Source organism: Embiotoca jacksoni, unplaced genomic scaffold, assembly GCF_022577435.1.
Source record: "Embiotoca jacksoni isolate LCO1_2020_lvr unplaced genomic scaffold, fEmbJac1.0.p SCAF_2, whole genome shotgun sequence".
Lineage (NCBI taxonomy): Eukaryota > Metazoa > Chordata > Actinopteri > Embiotocidae > Embiotoca > Embiotoca jacksoni.
This window is the reverse complement of record NW_027185340.1, coordinates 6002501-6024697: the sequence shown is the minus strand read 5'-3', so window position 1 is coordinate 6024697 and position 22197 is coordinate 6002501. Positions and strand designations below refer to the sequence as shown.

Sequence of the window (22197 nt, the reverse complement as noted above, 5' to 3'; positions counted from 1 at the left end):
CGACTCTTCACTGGGCTTGTTTTATTGGTCTCATAGGCAGACACACACCAACACACACACACTCAGACGGATACAGGGTAATGGGCAGTGAGTTAGTGCGGCCGGGTTGGTGCATGTCACCTCGGTTTATCATGAGGACGCTCACGCTGAGGACAAACGGCCGTACATAAACACCGGCTGAACGGGCACTTTGTTCTGTTGCGAAGCGTCGAGTCTGGTCGGAGCCGCGGAGCACAGCTCCGCTTTTAACTCCCACCAATAAAATTTTATGAAATGTGTTTGAGATGGAGGAAGATGGTAGCTGGGGCAGCGCCAGGACAGGTGGCGTGTGTTGTCAGGCAAAAGCAACGCTTTGGCTGCTTTGCAGTTATGCAAGATGCATTTGCTGTCACGGTAACAGTGATTTATTGTGATAATGACATAGACAGTCGGACGTCTTGGTTTTTTGCCACGGCACGCTATTCCCGAATGTTTCTTCAATGTAAGAGGAATGTGCTTTATGTATAATAAATTTGTGAGTATGTGTGTGTGTGTGTGTGTGTGTGTGTAGTTGGGGGAGGGGGGAGAGGGGGGGGATGTTGTTGTTGTTGTTGTTGTTGTTATTGTGTGAAACTGAGTAAGCTGAGTATTTGGTGCAGAGAATCCATCTTTGTGATGGCCGGCCCTGTCAACAGAAACACATACACACACACACACACACACACACACACACACACACACACACACACACACACACACACACACAAGCGCTCTCAAGGATAACGGATACAATTGCAGGGGAGAAACCGGGAAGTGAGCTTTCTAGTCTCTTCCCTGTCTCTGTAATATACATTCATTTCTTCCCCCTCTGCTGGCTGCGCCGTCTTTTTCCTTTCTTGATTTCAGTGTCTTTACACTCGCTCTAGTCCGCTCCGCCGCTCCTCCTCCCCCCTCGCTTTCCTCCCTTTTTTTTTTTCTTCCCCTTCAGCCCCCACTCCTGCGTTATCTCCCTCTGCTTTTCCACAGTTCATCATTATCTCTCTTTGAGCTCCCGCCTCTCATCCATCACCCTAAGCTACAGGTTTCCCTCATATTACTGCAGAATGGGCCTTCATTTATCAAAAAGTGGAGCAAATGCACGCACACACACACACACACACACACACACACGCACACACACACACACACACACACACACACACGCACGCACGCACGCACGCACGCACACAGCCGTGTGTGTTTGGACACACACTTGCAGGTGCATGCTGTGTGGCAGCGAGCTGTGTTGTAATTTGACCTTGGTGTTCTTCTCTCTGTGTGTGTGCGTGCGTGTGTGTGTGTGTGTGTGTGTGTGTGTGTGTGTGTGCGTGTGTGCGTGCGTGTGTGTCTCTGCAGACTGGAGTGCCTTGGCCTGGGTTTGCCTCATCACACTGAACCTGTACCTCAACCTGGTCAGAGAAATAAGCACCAACAGATATGAGATGTGAGTAGGGAACTTATGGAAAATTAATTTTGCTTTTATTTTTATAATGTTTTTTTAATTAATCATTTGGTCCATTGTGTCTTTAAATGTGTCCAACCCAATGTTAGGTTTTTTTTTCAATTTGTAGTGTTTAGTATTTTAAAATGCAAAAAAAGCACAAAAAAAAGGAGGAGCTGAAAACAGGGAATGGTGGACATTGTTGTGGTATAAAAGTACTTAAATGTTTATCAAAATAGTTAATAATTATTCATCATATATTCACATTGATTAATCGATCATTCGTTTCAACTCTTAATTCACTGTTTGTCTCTCGTGTGTACAAACGAGTTGTTCTTTCTTTCTCTCTGTCCGCCTCTGTGTCTCCCTGTAAATATATATTTGTGTCTTGTTTTGGGCGCTTCCTCAGTCGTGTGTGTGTGTGTGTGTGTGTGTGTGTGTGTGTGTGTGTGTGTGTGTGTGTGTGTGTGTGTGTGTGTGTGTGTCTGCCTGTGTTTGGTCTGCCGGAGCATGTGTCTCCCCACGGAGCATTGACAGGCCCCTCCTTCTCCTCCTTTTCTGTTCCAGCCAGGCGACGTTCTAATTGAAAAGGGAGTGAGTGTCAGCCGTTGAGGGTGTGTGTGTGTGTGTGTGTGTGTGTGTGTGCGTGTGTGTGTGTGTGTGTGTGTGCGTGTGTGCGTGTGCGTGTGCGTGCACCCACCCATCTTCACGCTTTGTGGCTCTTATGTTTCTGTCGCTCAAATTCCCATGAGCACTTTCCGCCAGCACAAGTGTGAATTTGCGTGTGTGTGTGTGTGTGTGTGTGTGTGTGTGTGTGTGTAATATTTTTCTATCCGATGCCTCGCGCAAAGCTCCGTGACTCTGTGGGTGGAAAAAAAATAAGAGGCGACTCCGTTTGTCAAGTCAATTGTTCATGGTTGTATCCGGTAGATGTGTCGAGGTGGGCACCGACCGTCCCACCCTTCTGTGTGTATATGCGTGTGTGAGAGGCAGGGCCATTAAGGGAGGTGCACCACCCTCCACCCCCTCCCCCACCCCCCATGGGAGTTTTCCTGCATTGATTAGCAATAAGCCAGACAATATAATGGCGGTATAACTCATAAGGAGACAGCTTTATGTGCGCAGGGAAGGGCCAGGCTAGAAGGCCAAAATCCACTCGCTAGTTCCCTATCAGGTGCACACCTCTTATAAGTCCAGAGGGAGTAAAGTGGGGAGGAGGGGGTGTCTGTATTTTTGTGGCTGGTCACACATGATGTGTGTGTGTTGTGTGTGTGTGTGTGTGGGAGAGAGGGAGGGGCTCATTGCTTTAATCGGTCAGAGTGAAGCAAAGATGAGGTATCAGTGGGGTTGTCATGTGTTGACTGTGCATAGATGAGCTGTATGTGTTGAGGCAGGCAGGTTTTGGAGCTTTGCATGCATGCACAATTACCCTTTGGCCCCCGAACCCAACCCCCCACCCAACCCCCCCACCCACCCACACCCACCCTCGCTCTCACGCCCAAGCACATGCACGGCACACGGAGTGACGGCACAGCGTGATGGTTTATGAATGAACAAATCGCCAGAGGAGATGGAGAACGCAGGCCGGATGATCCAAGACTGATTGAAGTGGGTGCAACATAGGATGGGAAGTGTGTGTGTGTGTGTGTGTGTGTGTGTGTGTGTGTGTGTGCGCGTTTGTGCGTGTGCGCATGCGCATACATGTTCATGTGGATTTGAAGTAAGAATCCAGGCAAAGTGAATCTTGTGCGCTGAGGGAAAGAGACGCCGATGAAGCTGAAGACGGAGGGGAGGAATGCAGAAGTGGCGTGCGGCAGCGATAACCGAGATTGCGCCGAGAGAGAGAGATTTCTACACGAGCTTGTGTGTGTGTGTGTGTGTGTGTGTGTGTGTGTGTGTGCACGTGTGTGCGTGCGTGCGTGTGTGTGTGTGTGCGTGTGCGTGCAGGTGTGTGAAATGCAGAGCACATATCAGCCCTGCTGTGCCTCATTAAGCCCACGTTGCGCGCAGCTCCGGACCTCGTCGTCTCCCTCTTAGAGCGCTGTGGGCGCGTGTGTGTGTGTGTGTGTGTGTGTGTGTGTGTGTGTGTGTGTGTGTGTGTGTGTGTGTGTGTGTGAGAGCGCTCTCGACATTGATTTCCTGACAACCTCCCCCCACCGCTCCCCCTTCGTGCACCAATCGTCACGCCCCGGACTGGCTGATTTCACCATTTGTATCCCTCCTCCCACCACCACCAGCATACGGTCTCTCTCTCTCTCTCTCCCTCTACCTCCGCTTCCTCCTCAGCTCCCGAACTCGCTCTGTTGCTCGATCGCTCTTCCAGCGCTTCCGCCGTTTTCCTCCTCGTTTTCCTCCTTTCTCGCCGCACTTCCTCTCATGTTCGATCTAAACACAAACTCTCTCCGGGTCCATATATTCACAATGCCTCTCTCCCTCCTGCCATTCTGTTCTATTTATTAAACCAGCTACCATCTCAGTCACCCAAAACCTCACACACACACACGCACGCACGCACGCACGCACGCACGCACGCACACACACACACACACACTCACTCACTCACTCACTCACTCACTCACTCACTCACTCACTCTCTCTCTCTCTCTCTCTCTCTCTCTCTCACTGATGCTGTCCATCACAGGGTGGAGGAGGAATGGGGGGAGGAGGGGGGGTTGTACAGTGTGCCCCAGTGAAATAGAGTGACAAAGTGTGTGTGTGTGGGGGGGGGGCGCACAACTCAAGTGGGATTGAGTGTGTGTCAGCCGTGTCACCGCTGCTCGATTGACCGTACTTGGAACAAGTCGGGGGCAAGACTTCCAGTCTATTGACCCGGGCGACGCTGTACGCTCTATAAACTATCGACTCCCACACAGACGCCCGAGACACCTGAGCACACACCTCTTCTATTCCACGCACACGTACACACACACACACACACACACACACACACACACACACACACACACATCTTAGAAGGCCCTCACTGATGCTATCATATCATAGTGATGACCAGTACAAGCCTTTCCCAGCTTTCCAAAACTTTTCCCTTTTAAAACTACTCGACTATTTTTGCAGTTTAGTCAGTTATGTACACAAATTTTGTATTCACTTGGATCCAGCGAGTGAGAATCCGCATCCTCGTTGGTTCTGATGCAGACATTTCTTCTGAAAATAAGATTCTCCCCAACAGTTAGGGTAATTATGGTTTATATTACCATGAGTAATTGGCTGTCTGGCTGTATAGACATTTGTCTGCACCTGAAAAATGACCCCGATGCGAGTACCAACAAAGGGATGAAGTGAAGAACAGAATTGATTTATTTACCCTTTTTTTTTTTTTTTTTTTTTTTTTTTTTTTACTAAGGAGTAGAGCATATAATGAAATAAATGTCTGCTTTTTATCAGGTTGTACCATCTGATGGCGTGGGGGGTGCCTTTGGTCATGGCCACCTTGCCGCTGCTTAGGGGTTACTACGGCCCTGCGGGAGCCTGGTGGTGAGTACAGCCTAACCTTCCAGCTCCACTGTCATTTTCTTTTTTGTTTTGTCAGCTTGAGACTGTGTAGTTTCTGTTAAATGTTGTTCCTTTCAAGGAAGGCCACAGCACTGGCCTCCTTCCAGCTCCAGACAGGCGCCTACCGTCATAAAAATTGGCAATTATCAGCAAATCTGATCTCGGTAAAACGCCTCCTCACACGCTCCGCTTCTTGCGGTGTATAGGAAAGGCATTATTTGTTTGGCGGGCAGTTAAAGGGGTGAGGAAAAGGGGAAGAGGCCGAGAAGAGGAGGCGGTGGAATGAGAATTGGGACAGAGCCTTAATCTCCGGGCTCGGCTCTCTCTTTCCACTCTCGGCTTATTAATAGCTACAGCTGCGCAGCTTTTTCCCCTCCGCAGTCACACGAGTCCCTCTTCCGCTCATGCTCTCCCTTTTCCTTTGTAACCCCCTCATCGCTCTCTCTCTTTCCTCGCTCTGTCTCTCTCTCTCTCTCTCTCTCTCTCTCTCTTTCCCCAGCTGGATCACAGACGATCACGTAGCCTGGAGATTTGGGATGTAAGTAGACCCTTTCAGCGCCGCCATCAAAGCTTCCCCCCACTGGGGGGGAGGAGGAGGAGGGAGGAGGAGGGCTGTCTCTGCGGGGAAATGTGAAGGGTTGCATGTCAGGGGAGCCTGCGGGGTTTTTTCCCCTCTTGGTGCAAGGCCAAGAAGTGTGTGCGCGTGTGCCTGTGCGCGCGCGTGTGTGTGTGTGTGTGGGGGGGGGGGGGTGTGTGGATGTGCCCATGTCTGCCTTGTCAGATTTGGGGGAGTTGCTACACTGTGTATTTAAGTGTTTAGGACGGCTATGAAGGATTACGCCTGTCTGCTGCTTTCTGCAACTGGCCCTAAGTCTGCAAGGGCGCTGCCAATCCCCCGGTGCAGACACTTAACACACACACACACACACACACGCACACACACACACACACACACACACACACACACACACGCACACACACACACACACACAACAACACTTCGCTATGAGCCAAGGTAATCGCGTTGCTGCTCGCAGCATCAGCAGGGAATCAATCTTTTTAAACAAATAAGCACACACATACACCGAGAAAAAGACTCACGCAGACAAACACACACACACACACACACACACACACACACACACACACACACACACAGGGAGAACAACACATCACTATCAGCTGTGCTAAACGAGCCCGTGTCTCTTTTATCAGTGCTCCTCTGCTCCCAGGCTCTCTCTAGTTTTCCACGCTGTCGTGGCCCTGGGGGACGAGCCGCTCAGAGGATCAGGGAATCTTCATTAGCTCTAATTACATCAAACCAGACGAGAGATTAGAGGCCAAGGCAGCACCAGTCAAGGAAAAAAAACAAAAAAAAAACCACGTACACTCGAATACACACAGCCAGCTGACAGCTCGTCAGAGGGCAGAGGTTGCGGTATTAAAGGTGAAAAGTGGAAAAAGGCGGGATGGGTGACATACGCCATACAGTTAGAGAGCCGGGGAATTACTCAGCAGGAGAAGGAAAGAGGGGCGGCATAGCAGGACGGGAAGGAAAGGAGTCAGAGAAATAGATTGTCCTCGTCTCTGCCCACGCCCCGTAGTGTGTCTTCATCAGAGTTCAGCGAAGCGCGCAGACAGAACAGAGGAGGCAGGGGAGGAGGAGGAGGAGGAGGAGGGTGTGAAAGGGGATGAAAGAGGAAGGAGAATGAAGAGCAGAGGACAGCGGCGTGTGATGGAGGTGCAGAGTTTCAGGGGTTGAGTCAGCAATTGGAAGCGCTGGAGCTTAGCTGAGTCACCGCTCTTAGAGGTCCCCGTCGGTGTTTCATGGGCTCCGGTCTGACATACCGCTGAGAAACAACATTCACAAAAAAGGACATTCACAAATGAAAAGCTCGTAATTACCGGGATGTTTTCGGCGTGTTGCTTTTAGGATGGATAATTTATCAGTCACTCGATCAGACCGCCGCTTCGGTCCAGATTGACGTATCAACACGCGCTCGGGGGATTTTTGCACAAAATCACAGAGTTTCAACGTTCCCGAAGGAGGAATCTTTATCTTTGGTGAGCTCGTGAATAGAGTTCGGCATTTCGAGCGAAAAATATTCCAAATTTGCTCTGAAATATTCTATTATTATTTGACTATTCGCCTAACATCAAACTCACTACACTTTATTGATCAGCGGATGGACTGTTGCTCGTCGGTGCTTCGCTTTATGTTTTGAAGAAGCACCACGCGAAAACCTTTAGTCTTTTTTGGTCTCCGCGTGTTTCTCCTGTTCGCACCGTGGAATATAAACACACAGCGTCACCCAGTTTTGCCTGACAACGCTCCGGATCCTGGTAGCAACATGTTCTTCTTCTCTTTATGTTGTTTGATGGTGTTTTTTTTTTTAATTTTATTTTTTAGGCGCTTTACTGCCACCTTCTGACAGGAGTAACGCATTACAAACAGGCGCTGGTAAAAAAAACGGGAAATAAGGGATAACGATAGTCGCATATATTGAGATGTTTTTAGATTTGAACGAATACTCTAAAATCTTATCCCATCATTACTCATGACTTAACTATTCGATGAATTTCCATTCCAAGGTCAAAATTTCTATTTGTCCAATAGAACTAACCAAAGATCGAAAATAAAAAAAAAAAAAAAAAAAAGTGATCAGTGTGTTTCGTGCTAATTAGCACACAATCACTTTAAAATTGTAATATGGAAAACATTAAACCTGCTAAACAACAGACATTTACCATTGTTACATGTTAGCATGAATTTTCTGAAACACGCACATACCAGTATACCAGTACTCATAAAAACAGGTGTGACTCAGGTGCTGATGTCGAATACTTACTCACGAATGGTTGTAGTTTTCCTTCCTCCCTTTTCACGGTGCTGCGCGAAACGGGAGCAATCTCCGAGCTTTTTCATTTTCCCTTTGTATTTTTACGTCACGCCCCAAAAACACACTTTTGATTAAATTGGATTAAAAGTACAACCCGGTACGATACCTTATTTTACGCTCAGATTATCCACCATTAAACTAGCGAAAGCTCCTTTGGTTGATAAAATAGAGCCTGTAGAATTGTTTCTATTGGACCTATGCATTAGTGGATTTAGTGACACGCAACCTCCGCCCCACACACTTTGCTCCTCATTCCTGTCTTCGTGCCGCTCCCTCTCCCTGTCTCAGGTTGTCCTTCCCGGTGTGAGTGGTTTAACAGGTACATCGTGATCTTCCGCTCTGCGGTAGGATCTTCTGGGTCAGAGTTAACGGCCGCAGCTGAGCACTAACCTGACGGGCCTCCTACCCTGCTCTCATCTTCCACCAAGCACTTCAATTAAGGCTTCTTTCATCCAGCCCTCATTCTTCACTCCAAGAGCGCTACTGGAGGGAAGGCCAGGCTAAGGCCGAGTGATTGAATTTGTGCACGTCTGCGATGATCTTTCTTTCTGCCACTTTCAGGCTATCCGTTCTTGCTCACTGTTGTCCTCTCAAAACCCCGCCGTGGTTATCTGTATTTCTAGCCATCCCTCCCTGGTAGATCTGCTGGGCTCCTTTCTGTTCCTTTCATTTCCACTGTGACCTTATCCCTCTCAATGTCTTTTAATCACCCAAAGCTTCTTTCTTATTTCTGCTCTTTCTGGTCCCGAGCCATAATTCGCCTTCATCCATCCACCTTTGCATCCTCACTTCTATCATCCCCGGCCCCACTCTGAATCTTTTCTCTCCCTCCGTCTTGTCTCTCGCTCGCTCGCTCGCTCGCTCTCCCTCTCTCTCTCCCTCTCTCTCCCTCTCTCTCTCTCCGGGTAGTGCTCAGCTGTAGAGCACAGCGGACTCTAATGGCAGATCATTATCATGCTAATTAGAGCACTTTGTAGCTGCCGCCCGTCATTCTCTCCTCCTCACAGCCCCCCACACTATCGTTAAAAAGGCCACCCCCTCCTTTCCCCTCTCCGCCAGCCGCCCACCCCCCAGCTCGTCTTTCCATCATTAACGGGACGTGCGCTGGCGTAATTGGACGCTGTTTATTCCGGAGAGCGGGTTATTAAATCACACTGAGGTGACGCTCGCACAGGTCTCCCCTGAAACGCTTTCATCATTGTCCCATGCCATTATTGAACCTGCGTGGACGCACGCACACACACACACACACACACACACACACACACCCACACACACACACACACACACACACACACACCCACACACACACACACACACACGTACGTTCAAAGAGAGAGAGCATCCTGTGTATGTTGATGTCCCCTACAAGACGTGCTACATATGCTGTATAAAGCAGCCTGTCCCTGTTTCCTGCACTGAAGCAAACGCCTACCACCTCAGCTTCCCTTGCCAATAAAAGGTTTAATTTGATAATGCTCAGTGAGTTTCTTTTAGTCCTCAGGCGTGGAAGACAAGCATGGGCAAGTTTAAATTAGGCCAAGGACCTAGTATTTGCCGTCTGAGATACTTCTAAAAGACGCAGTTTTTAGCGCACATGCCAAGGGCTTTTCAAGCATGGCGCGAGACATTTTTTATTTCCAATCTATTTTCTTTTGAAAGTGCGTGTCCATGTATTTAACGGACGCAGACAGATTCAGAGTCTGTCCTTATTTTTAAAGGTCAGTTGAATGTTTTGCTTCTGAATCATGATTAGTGCTACAATTACCCTCGAAGGCCTTCCTCTTCACTCTTCCATGTGTTCATCACATAGGTTCGTTTTGCTTTTGCCAGGTGTTCGGCAGGACTTTGGTGTCGCGGAGCTCAGGTTGTGACTTCTCCATAGTTACTCGGGCTGAACAGAGACGCGGTGGCCAGGAACCTGTCTATCAAAGCGAGACAAAGCCCTGTTTTGTGATTACGGGGAGAGGTTGAAACTCCTCGGAGCTTACATCACCTCCCAAGAGGTTGCATAACACAAGGCTGCCATTCCAACAAAGCCATCACCTCATTTCCCTCGCTCGTCTCGCTGTCTTTCATCGGCTCAGAAATACCTGTCATAATAGTCTCCCATGCCTCCCTTGATTGGCAACCCTTAATCACAGAGGAACGCTATGCATTTCCGGTATTGCGACTCTGCTGACTTAATCTTTGAGTCTCTGCCTGCCTCTCGACCCACTGAAACCATGTGCCTAAAGGTCCACAGGTGCTTAGTCAGGTCTTTTCCACTTATCTGTTTACTTACTCTACTTACTGTCCTCTAGGTTTCAGCTATATAGAATAATGACGTTCAGTGTCAGCCAGCAAAACAATGTCACCTCAACAAGTTATGTACACAGCATCATCACCTTTTCAGTTGACTTAGCCAACTTGTTAGCAAACAGCATCTTATTTGCGATCTCTTTGTTTGGGAGCTAGATTATAATCAGAGTCGTGCCTCCGGCTACAACAAATATTACCTCTCTATTTGCTCTTGTTTGGTCTCCTTAAATAAAAAAAACGCCGTTTTAGCTGCTCAGTGCTTCACTTTCTTTCGCAGCTCGTTGCAAACTGTGTAGAACGGTACGGTAAAGGATGAATTACAGTGACTTTAAGTGAAACATCCACTGACCCTCACCCCTAACACAGACACAAACCTTTGCTTGAATACATAAAAATACAACACAGCCTTTTGTAGAATCTGGTAATGATTGGCAGATGTAAGAGGGCGATGCAACTGTATACTCCCAAGACGGAAAACAAAAAAGGAAACAAAAACAGAGCGTATAAATGCATCCAAAATACAAGGCATGGTAGAGACACTAACATTACGAGACACACTGTGTGCTGCCAGCGTTCAGGCAACAGGAGTCGGCTAGGGGTGGCAGGATGTTGGTGCTGGACAGGGGCAGCGCTCAGCCAATGGGGACAGCGTCTCGCTAAATGGACCTGACATGCTCTAGGAAATGTAACGCTAAAGTCACGAAAGAAAATGTTTGATTTTCTCTTAATTTAACAAATGATAATGAAATAGGGCTGCAGTGCGTAATCAGTGTTTAGGACTCCCAACTAAGGGTGAGGGTTGGATGTTCGTAGATGCGAGTCAGTCAAAGACAGATTTCCTAAATGGAGATGAGTCGGGGGGGAAAAGTCCAGAACACGTTGGTGGGATTAGCTGGTCCTACAGGTGCTATTTCTTGCAGTTTGGGATCAGTAGATGTGAGCCAGCTTGCTTTTAGACTTTTGAACTGCTTTGCATTGTAAGACCCCGTGGCAAGCATAAATACTGATGAAAATGTTTCTAAATTGACAGTCAAACCTCACTGTCTGTTTCTATCTCTATATTTAAACTGCACCTGTGCATCAGAAATGAAATGAAATCCTGTCTGGATATATATTTTTTTTTTTTCTTTAAATATTTTTCATGTGATAGCATTGATTTTCCCTTTGGCCTGAAGTGTACTCCAAACCTATTTTTTCCTTCTGAAACACAACAAGGAAGCCAAAATAAATCAACCACCCCAGAACAAAACGGCAGATATGATGTTGTAATAACGTTGCTCATCTTGACTTTTCTAACCGATGGATTGTGTCTGTGCTTTGCAGATGGTACGTGCCGCTTTTCAGCCTCATCTTCCTGATGATCTGCTGCTACGCCAGGATCATCTGTGTGGCCAATGAGAGAGTGAGTGGTCAACATGCGTCCAATGGAAGATGCAGAATCTTAATAATTTTTAAAGCTGCAAATTATTTGTCTCATCTGATTTTTTGACTGTAGAATTGTGTGTTTGTGTGTGTGTGTGTGTGTGTGGTCCTATTTTTTTTCTGTTTTATATGACTGAATATAAAATGCTCTAGTTTTTTTTTGGGTTGGACCAAACAACCCGATTGAGGATGTCGCCATGGCATCTCGCTGTAATGAGATTCTAAATTAAACATGCACATGTGTGTATGTGCTTACGAGGGTTTTTTTTGTTTTGTTTTTTTTAACCCACACAGAGGCCACAAAGTCTAATTATAACTCTGTATGTAATGGCTCTAATTTATTAATTATGTTAAATGTCCAGCATTTATTTGGTCCACCTCCTGAAATGGGAGGTTTATTGACTACTTTGGGTTTTTGGACAAAGAAGCTATTCGAAGCGCTCACTGTCGGCTTTCTGTACGCACGTGATCAGCATATTTTTCAACATTTTATAATGAGATCGGTCAGATTGTGTCGATAACGAGTTGATTAATTGATGTAGTTGATGCGCTCTCCACGCCGCCTCGTGTAGTTTTGTGTTGCTTTTCGTCTGGAAGGGCGCAGCAGAAACCGAGAGGCAGGATTCCACGAAGTTCACATAGCTGCCATTTCCTTGAAGTGACGACACCACACGCTGCGACCGTAGTGCCACAGCGCTGGCAGACCTTATGCCGCAAACAATATGTGTGTGGGCTTCTGATGTGAATCTTCAAATACAAAAACGAGAGTAAAGGAGAATGAGGCCAGAGCCTCATCAGACTCACAATGAAGCGCCATCGCGAACGTTAGCGTTCTTTGTTTGGACGGGGGAGTGAGAAAGATTTCGCAGATAGCCGGGCTGCAGAAAGACGACGAGAACAGAGACAGACAGCAGGTAGCGGAGGGACAGGGGAAGCAGAGGAGACTACACAGCTCTTTATCATGACTGTGATAAAGAGAATGAATGAATGTAGCTGGTCTTCAACCTGCATCTCATCACTCATTCAGCTCACAGCACTCGGCTATCTCTCCCTCTTCCTCCCGCCTCTGTATCTCCGTTTCCCACCTTCCTTACTTTCAATCTCTTTTTCCTTCCTTTTTTTTTTTTTTTTTTCCCTGCTCCGTCTGTCTCTGTTCCCACTCATTTTCTCTTTCCCCCTCCATGTCTCCCCTCCCTCCCCCCCCTCCCTCTTCACTCTACCGTTTTGCTTTCTCTATCATATTTATGAAGAGCTCAAGCCTTATCTCTTTTCAGCTGCAGGCTGTCTCACTTGAAAGAATTTCAAAAGCTTTGAAAGCAGGGTAGGTGGCGACGCAACGGAGAAAAGGATAAAGAAAAGCAGGCTGAGTGAAGAGAGGTGGGATGTTAGCTGGACGGAGAAGTTTTTCCACTTAGGCAGATACAGGGAGAAGGGGAGGTGAAATGACTCCGGAGATCATGGGTTTACCAAGTCCAAGCCATTTACACCGGGATTAATCAGAAAAACACGGACACGTCCTGAGTGACTGTGTGAGCTCATGGTAACCAGAGGGATTTGAAAGCTAATGAGTCATTTCAGGCCACACAGAGAGACCTGGGAGCGTGGTGGTGTGTTTGTTTTACGGATGCAATTTGTACATGCCCACTCCTTCCCCTCTAAGCCTCACGCCTCAACACTTAACTAGCTGAACTGCGAGCCTTTCGGTGGCGTGGCTTAAGAGAGATTGAATCAAAAGCCGGGCGCACACACCGGAGACCTGGCTGAAGCCGGATGATATCACCACTTATTATCAGGGTTTGTTGATTTTGATTGATAGTGGTGCTCGGTTGGACGGCAAAATGCTGCTGTGGAACAAGTTGAGTCTGCTGACCGATGGCTGGCTGTTTTTTCTTTCCACCACCACCCCCCCCTCTTCCCCCCCCCCACCCCACCGCTCTGCACAAACACACCACGGTCACAAACACATTTACAACGACAATCACGTCAGCGCAGAGAAACCATGGCAACATTGAGTTAATAAATAGCAGAACAGAGGCGCTGTTAGCGCATATTGTTCATGCTGCCTTTTTGTGCATGCGTATGAAGCTCCAGCCTCCAGAGATTTGCCTCTGATGTCTTGGGTTACATAAACCTTCTGGCTTCCTATGCCCCCCCCACCACCCCCCACTCTGTGTCCCACCATTAGAAATCCTAGTCGTGTGTGTGTGTGTGTGTGTGTCTCTCGCAGCGCGCGTCTGTTGACATTTTCCCTTCGTTCCCCAGAGAGAGGACGCAGAGGAAGAGCGAAAAGTATTCCCACGTTCTTTGCCGAGATCTGAGATCTGCCACGTTTGCTCTATTTAAAAAAAAAAAAAAAAAAAAAAAAAAAAAATCCCCTTTTCTGTAACACTTTTTCAACAAAACAAAACAAAAAAATCTCTTTCCCTTTTTCCCCGCAACCCTTGTTTTCTTTTTCCTCTGTCATATTGTGTGCACTGAAGCTGATCAGATTTCGTGAGATGGTGGGAGCAGTTTAAATGCTCCCCGATGCCTCTAAGCTCTGCACTCTGGTGTGAATTGGGCAATTTTGCCAGGGTGGGTGAGAAGGTGGAGGGTTTTGGCATTGGTGCGATATTTGTTCCAACTTGCCACTGCAGGTACCGCCCCTCTGCGCACAATGCCACTCCCGTCGAGGATGAATCTGATTACAGTGATGAAATCCCTGCAAACTTTTTCCCAAATAATTGCCCTCACCCTTTTTATTCCATTTTGTGTCTCTTCTGCACAGATGCAGTCATGGTTGGGAACCTTCAACCCAGAGAGGGAGAGACGTAAGGTAATGGTCCAATGCCATCACATTTTACAACACACACACACACACGCACACGCACGCATGCAGCGTGAGGATTAGAGTGTCTGTAGGATTAACTTGCCTTCACGCTAGGTGTCAAACACAGCAGGGAGCAATTTGACCTCTTGACTCTATTCCTCTGCGCGTGTTTGCTTGTGCATGAAGATATAAATGTATGTATGCACAGATTTATTTTTAACACCGTGAGGAGCAAAAAGAAAGGACGAGCGAGATGTAAATAATATTTTACGCCAAGCGACATCAGATTAAGGAAGAGGACATGAGGAGAGGAGACGAACATTAATTAGGAGAGTTAGTCTGGCTGATCCTAACGAGGCAGTCTACTGATTTTACACTTCAGGGTTGGTTATGTTAAGACAGAACTATTTGATAAGACTCAATGGCCAGTTAATACGAGGATCCAAAGGATTTGAACAGAGCAACAGGAGACGCACCGATATTTAAATGTGGGGGATAATGCCACATGTTCAACATCTGTCCTATGTGAGAGTGGATCACAAGCGTTCAGTGCAGAGTACAGGAGGCATTAAGATCTCATCCGCTCAGTCCACATTGGAAAGCGCTTTCTTTAAGATGCTGGTTCGCGAAAGGGTCTCTTATCCGGGACTGTTTGAAAGGTTCGCCGGCTACAGACGCTGCGTCTTCTCATTCAAATGTTCTCCAGCAAGACGCTAAACTCGTCACCTCTCTGTGCATTCAAACACCAAATCATGAAGCCACAGAGCGCTGAAAGAAAAGGTCGTCAGTGAAACGGTTGGACGAATGCGAAGTTAAGAAGCTAATGGCAGCAATCCTTCGCAGGCCTGTGTTTGTTTCCTCCGCCCCCCACCCCCCACCAGCCTCATCCTCCTCCTCCTCCCCCTCCTCCTCCTCTTCCTCCTGCTGCTGAGGTGTGAAGGGCAGGTTAGGGTTAAGGTTATGTAGATGCTGCCCCTAAGTGGCAGACATAATTACTGCACGCTGAACTGGCGTAACCCTCACCAGTGTCATGTGTGTGCGTGAAGGTGTGGCAGCGACGTGCACACTCTTCATGTGGGCTAATTGCTATGTGTAGCACAGAGTGTAAATAAGTCAGCAGTGGTTTTCTATCACCCTCTCTCTTTCCTCGTTTTCCTCTTTCCCAGTCGCGCTCCTCATTTCCATCTGTTTTTCTCCCTGCCTCTCACTTTGCACTCTCTCTTTTTTTTTTTTTTTTCTGCCCTGTCTCTCTCTCTCTCTCTCTCTCTCTCTCCATCGCCCCCACCCCCCCCACCGCTCCGTCTCTCTCACTCTTGTACTCATACCCAGCATGAATAAAGCAGCAAGCCAGGTTCATGGGCATGAATATTTATGAGAGTTTATGCACGCGCTGCGATGCTTTAAAACAACAACAACAGCCTCGCAGATTGTGCTTGCCAAGCCGGCGAGCTCCGGTTCATGCATGTGTGAGTGTGTGTGTGTCTCGTGTGTGTGTGTGTGTGTGTGTGTGTGTGTGTGTGTGTGTGTGTGTGTGTGTGTGTGTGTGTGTGTCTCGTGTGTGTGTGTGTGTGTGTGTGTGTGTGTGTGTGTGTGTGTGTGTGTGTGCGTGTGCGTGCGCAGCAGCAGGTGTAAACTAGAGAAAGCGATTCCTGCTGGGTGTCTGAAGACCGCTGGCTCTGGTGATTTCCATTCATTTCGCCACATCTCCCTCCTCCTGCGCCTCACATGTTCTCTGTTACTGACACACGCGCACGCACACACACACACACACACACACACACACACACACACACACACACACACACACACACTCACTCCTCATGTTAGTTGCTCACACATGTCGCTTCCAGAGTTTGCCATTCTTGATCTCTTTTTTTTTTTTTTTTTTCCTCTCTCTCTCTGACTCAGCCTGGCACCATCCCCCTCCTTCCCTCCCTCCCTCTTTCCCTCCCTCTTTCCCTCCCTCTTTCCCTCCCTCTCTCACGAGCGTGTGTGTGTGTGTGTGTGTGTGTGTGTGTGTGTGTGTGTGTATCCGGCTGGAGTGATGACGTACATAACTTGTGTTGGCAGTTATCAGGGCCGTAAGTCACATGGTTGTGACCCATCTGTGTGTGTCTTGAGCGATTTGTTTGTCTGGAGCGCCACAAGGTCTCGCAGCAGCAGCGTAGGTCAACGAGAGGATATTTGGAAGAAGGGTTTTTAAGTCATCCCACGCACACACACACACACACACACACACACACACACACACACGGGGCGCGCGCGCGCGCGCGCGCTCACACCTTGAAACACATTTGCACAACTGCTCACACAGCAGCTCAGTCCCGTCGGGTAGCAACAAAACTGGCTGAGCAAACAGCCAGCCGCTTGTTCGTTACCTTCTCAGGGCGTTTGTTCACCGATCTACACGAGCTCCGCCCGGAGCAACAATGCGATTTGTCTGCATACGCGTACGCGATCCTGCATTTGCAGCCCTGTGTATCTGCGGCGACGTCCTCATTCATCAACGTAATTGTTTTTTCATATGACACTAACCGAGGAAGTTAGTATGACGAAGCGTCAAGGACAGCCGGGGTTCGTCTCACCCAGAGATCTTCGCCAGCTACTTTCTTTAGCTGCTAGACGACCAACGACGCCTTTCAACAGCAATTCAAGCTGAACCTCGAAACCTTTGTTTGTACATTTAAAAAAAAAATAAAAAAAATTAGGCCGTTCAATTATTTTGAAAATATTTGAGAATAATTTGTTTCAGTTAGAATAGCATTTAAGTCGTTGGCAAAGGGAGGTGTTTAGTAGTTGTGGATGTTTGAATTGTTGACATTTTCCGGAAGCGCTGTCAGCCCTCCTGTTCCACGTCGGCTTCAAAGTTTCGATCAAAAGTTGTGAAAACGTGAACGTATAACCGGCACGCTCTCTGAACCACCTCTTTTTTTTAAAAGCATCCACGCGTCGCATCACGACAACGTTGATATTTGTGTCATACGGCGGCAGATGCCGCCTGCTGCAACGTCGAGTGCAGCACTTCGTGGAAAAACATGGCATTGTAACATTTTTGATCATTATTAGTCCCTGAATTTCATTTCACCCCCCCTCCTCAAAAAAAAAAAAAAAAAACTCCTTGAAAAGTCCTTGACTTTGATGCCGTAGCGCCTTTAGCGAACCTGATGCCGTTATTTTTAGAGGAGGCTTTTTCTGAGACGAGCGGCGTGCGAGGACGCGAGCTGTGGGTGGCGGCGGCGGAGGGGACGAGTCGCTCTCGATAACTGTCTGTAATCTAGCGTGTGTCATTAACGTTGGGACCGCTGCGCCCGCTCCACATAATTACGGTTTCATTCCCCTCTGCTTCCCGAGCAGCGCCGGGGCCTCTGACACCGGAGGACTGTGATTAAAAACACGAGGCACTTTACCCGCACTCCTCCACCTCCTCCGCCGTTCTACATCCTGTCTTTTTTTTTTTGCGCTCTGAAATTCCTGAAATGCCTGTCTCTACAACTCACCTAAATTTGATCTGCGATTACTCGGCTCCATCCAGTCTTTTTTTTTTATTATTTTTTGTTTATTTTGTTTAAAGCCTCTTTCTGGAATCCTCCTTCCTCTTTTTTTTTATTTTTATGTTTTTCTAACAAAAATACACGCACACGGCCTCATACACCCACAAATCTCCTTTTCCACAGAGCATCCTTCAGGCTCCTGGTTTGCCCATTTTCCTCTTTCCCAATGAAATATTCCTCCTGGTACACACACACACACACTCTCTCTCTCTCTCACACACACACACACACACACACACACACACACACACACGCTTGAGATGACAATAGGCAGATCTTGACATGGCCAGTGATGTCACAGTTTCCCATAAAAACATGCTAATAAGACTTAGCTCAATGTTTGCCTTTGGGTTATGTTGTCATAGACGGTGATGTGGAAATACTCTGGGCTGCGTTCAGTTGATCGCATTCAGCCAGCGTTCATTACACGGTGGGATGTTGGCTCTAATACTCAGCACACAAACACACACACACACACACACACACACACACACACACACACACACACACACACGTATAAGATAAAATACCACCGGATTTTCATTTGAATTGTTTAAAATGCCTGCGTTAGAGCTTGCACGCCTCGGGGTCTTTCTGGTGAGTAATTAATTTCCAGCATGTGGGGGTAGAGACCAGAGCTTGTGGGCCTGCCTCCTGGCTCCGACTGTGTGTGTGTGTGTGTGTGTGTGTGTGTGTGTGAGAGACGGAGAGAAAGGGAGGGGAGGCTTTGCGCTGGCTCGGCTTCGGCGTCCTAGCCTGGAGGAGAAGGAGGAGGGGGAAGAGGAGGAGGAGGAGGAGGGGAGGGAGGGTGGAGGGGGGGGGGGGAGAGAAAAAAAAAACAGCACAGCGCAGAAAATCGATCCAGGGGCCGCGCTTCTCAGCCTTTTCCGGACGCAAGAGTCCTCCTCTCCCGGGAATTAGATAACGGCTTGTAAAAGCTCTCCACCGCTAGGCTCCCCCCCCCCCTCCTTCCCCCTCTTCCCCCCCCCCCCCCCCCCTCGACTTTTCGCTGCTGCGGCTGCCTTCCTGCCTGCATGTCTGCTTGTCCACGAGATATTGGATTCATCCCCTTCACATTACTGCAAAGTATTAGCCTCTAGTTTAATTGGAATCCCCGTTTCCTCTCATAACTGTGTGGAAATTGCGTATTATCAGCAGGTTAATATTTTATTAGGTTTTAATTGGCCTTTGTTGTTTGCCTCGGTGCTCTGATCTTCCCCGTTAAGACACCGGCTCCGTGTGTGAAATCTGAGGACAAGACGAGATTGTTAAGACGAGCGTTCGGTTTCCTCACGCGGGTCAGCGCTCTTGTTTCCTCTCTCCCCAGGTTTCCCTGGCCGAGGAGATCAAGCCGCTGAAGTGGTATCCCTCCGTTTACCTGCTGGTGTCCATGTTCCCCCTCATCAACAGGTAACGCGGACACACACACACACACACACACGCACGCACACACACACACGCACACACACACACACCTGTGCGGCGCATAAACTTTGCGCTCCATTGTTTTATATGTTTCGCTCTGCTATCTTATCTCGGCTCCGACCTCAGCCGTCCCCCGTCCTCCGTCCTCCTCACTCGTGCTTCCTCTTATCTGAACTCTCAGAAAGCTTTGCTCCCTCTGTAGCAGTGCGAACACTAAAGGAGATTGTGTGCGCGTGTGTGTGTGTGTGTGTGTGTGTGTGTGTGTGAGAGAGAGAGAGAGAGAGAGAGAGAGAGAGAGATGGAGGTAGGCTATAGAGCATTTTATTGGCTTTTATAAAACCAGGGCTTCATCGGCTGAGGGTTGGCGGGAGGAGGCGGGTGGTCCAGTAAATGATAACCCCGGCGCCGTTATTACTCCTTCCCTTCCTCCCCCTCTCTGCCTCTCCTTCGGTCTTTCATTTGCCGCTGCTCCCTCCCTCCCTCCCTGCCTCCCTCCCTGCCTCCCTCCCCTCCCCTCCCCTCCTCCCCTCCCACCCCTCCACACGGAACCCGGTGTGATTGACAGGTCAGGGTTACTAAGTGATTAGCGGCAGCGGCTCTGCTTGTCGCCACGGAGATGTAGGCGGAGACACAGGTCAATTACAGGGTCAACGTCTTTCAAAGGTTCCACTCAAACACTGCCCATCCCCCCTCCTCCTCCTCCTCCTCCTCCTCCTCTCAACCCAATACCCTTCCCCTTCCCCCCCATTCACCTCTCCATCCATCCCAGTGGCCCCTCTCCCTGCTCGCCCCCCCCCCCCCCCCACCACCACCACCTCCCCTGCCACGGCTGTCGGCTGATGAAGATGACAAACTGCATCCTGCCCTCACCCCAAACCACCTTCCTCTCCCGCACTCCATCTCTTTACTCCCTCCTCTTCCTCCCTTAATGCCACTTTCTCTTCCTCTCTCCTGCTTTTACACTCAACATGTCTTTGTTATAACCCCCCCCCCTTATTTTCCCTCTTCCTTGCTCGGGCTCTCCATCTTTCCGCTTGTGTTTTTAATGTCACCCCCCTCCTCCTCCTCCTCCACTTTTCCTCTGCTCAGCCATACAAAGCCCTCTCTCTCTCTCTCTCTCTCTCGCTCACTCGCTCGCTCGCCCTCGCTCCCTCCCTCTCTCTCTCTCGCTCGCTCGCCCTCTCTCTCTCTCTCTCTCTCTCTCTCGCCCTCCCTCCCTCCCTCTCTCTCTCTCTCTCTCTCTCTCGCCCTCCCTCCCTCCCTCCCTCTCTCTCTCTCTCTCTCTCGCTCGCCCTCGCTCCCTCTCCCTCTCTTGAGCAAATACGCTCTCGCTCGTCTCCGCTCTGCCTTTCTCCAGAGAGCGAACGAGGAGAAAACGGGAATGAATTGCTCTCTCGTCGTCCTCCACCTCCTCCTCCTCCTCCCCCTCCTCCCCCGTTCAGCAGCGCTGGCTGTATATATCTCCGGCTCCTATTAATTTGTTAGCCTCCCCTCCCCTCCCTGTCCCTTCCTCCCCCTACTCCCCCCCCCCCACACGGCGGCTCATATCCTCCTCCGCCTCCTCCCCTCTTTCTCCATCTCTCCCTCCTTCCTTCCCTCCCCTCTGCTGAGTGCTGGAGTGTGTAAAGTGTTTGTCACGGTGCCGTGCCGATGTCGCTGTGCTCTGCTTCTGCACGGCAGACAGCCTCGGTGCGTGTTTCGCTGTATATAAGTGTGTGTGTGCTCGCGTGCATGTGTGTAGGTGGGTGGTTGGTTTCGTGTCGAGGCGAATGTGCTGTCTCTGCTCGTTGCGTGTGTGTGTGTGTGTGTGTGTGTGTGTGTGTGTGTGTGTGTGTGTGTGTGTGTGTGTGTGTGTGTGTGTGTGTGTACGTATGTGTGTGCACTTGTTTGTCGCCTCAACTGGAGTGTGTGCTTCTCTACGTCTGCCGATGAGCACTTGCGCGCGCGGCGCGTGTGTGTGTGTGTGTGTGTGTGTGTGTGTGTGTGTGTGTGTGTGTGTGTGTGTGTGTGTGCGCGTGCCTTTATTTTGTGTGTGCATGCCTAGTGTGTGTGTGTGTGTGTGTGTGTCTGAGTGGGGGATTATTTCTATCTGAGCTCCAAAGCCTCCTAAACAGGGCTTAGAGAGACGGCCCAGGGCAGCAGCTAAAGCCGTTGGGTAGAGCTCGCTCTCTCTCTCTCTCTCTCTCTCTCTCTCTCTCTCTCTCCTCGTTCCCTCGCTCTGCGCCCCCCCCCCCTCTCCCTCTCCCCCTGTGCCATTTCTCCCTAGCCCTGATCCATTGCGTTAATACACAGACACTCCCACACACAAACACACTCTTGTTTTGGCCCTCATCTGCTGCCACACACACACACACACATAAAGACGCACACACACAAACACACGCTCACACGCCACACGCAATTTTAATCTGTTCCAAATGCACACTGGTAAATGTGTTAATTCGACACCAGCTGTTGCGAATTGAAATGGGAAAACGCTCCTACTTTTCCTCGCCTGCGCTTGCACACACAGGCATGGACAAGTCATTATACATCATATTACCTACACATCTCTCTCTCTCTCTCTCTCTCTCTCTCTCTCTCTCTCTCTCGCTCGCTCGCTCGCTCGCTCGCTCTCCCTCACACATTCACTTGCCCTCATTTGGCAACACAAAAGTAGCACCAGACACTCACACCTTCACACTTATGCCTCCTCCTTCTCCTCCCTTTCTCTTTCGCCTTCATTCTCTCGCTCTCTCCAACTTGAGTCTCTCTCAGCTCTTTGTGTGTGTGTGTGTGTGTGAGAGTGTGTGAGAGTGTGAGTGTGTGTGTGTGTGT

General features: G+C 49.0%; 1 protein-coding gene across 2 annotated transcripts in view; it reads left to right on the top strand.

The window, feature by feature from the left end:
- The window catches only part of LOC138201077 (cyclic AMP receptor-like protein A), a 53846-nt gene that overhangs the window by 8620 nt on the left and 23029 nt on the right, over positions 1–22197 (top strand). For both annotated transcript variants that reach the window (XM_069154204.1, XM_069154205.1), the window contains exons 6-11: positions 1375–1462; positions 4865–4954; positions 5472–5510; positions 11497–11575; positions 14363–14410; positions 19283–19365. In XM_069154204.1, coding sequence (XP_069010305.1) covers positions 1375–1462; positions 4865–4954; positions 5472–5510; positions 11497–11575; positions 14363–14410; positions 19283–19365 — 427 coding nt within the window. The remainder of the gene's footprint in view (positions 1–1374; positions 1463–4864; positions 4955–5471; positions 5511–11496; positions 11576–14362; positions 14411–19282; positions 19366–22197) is intronic.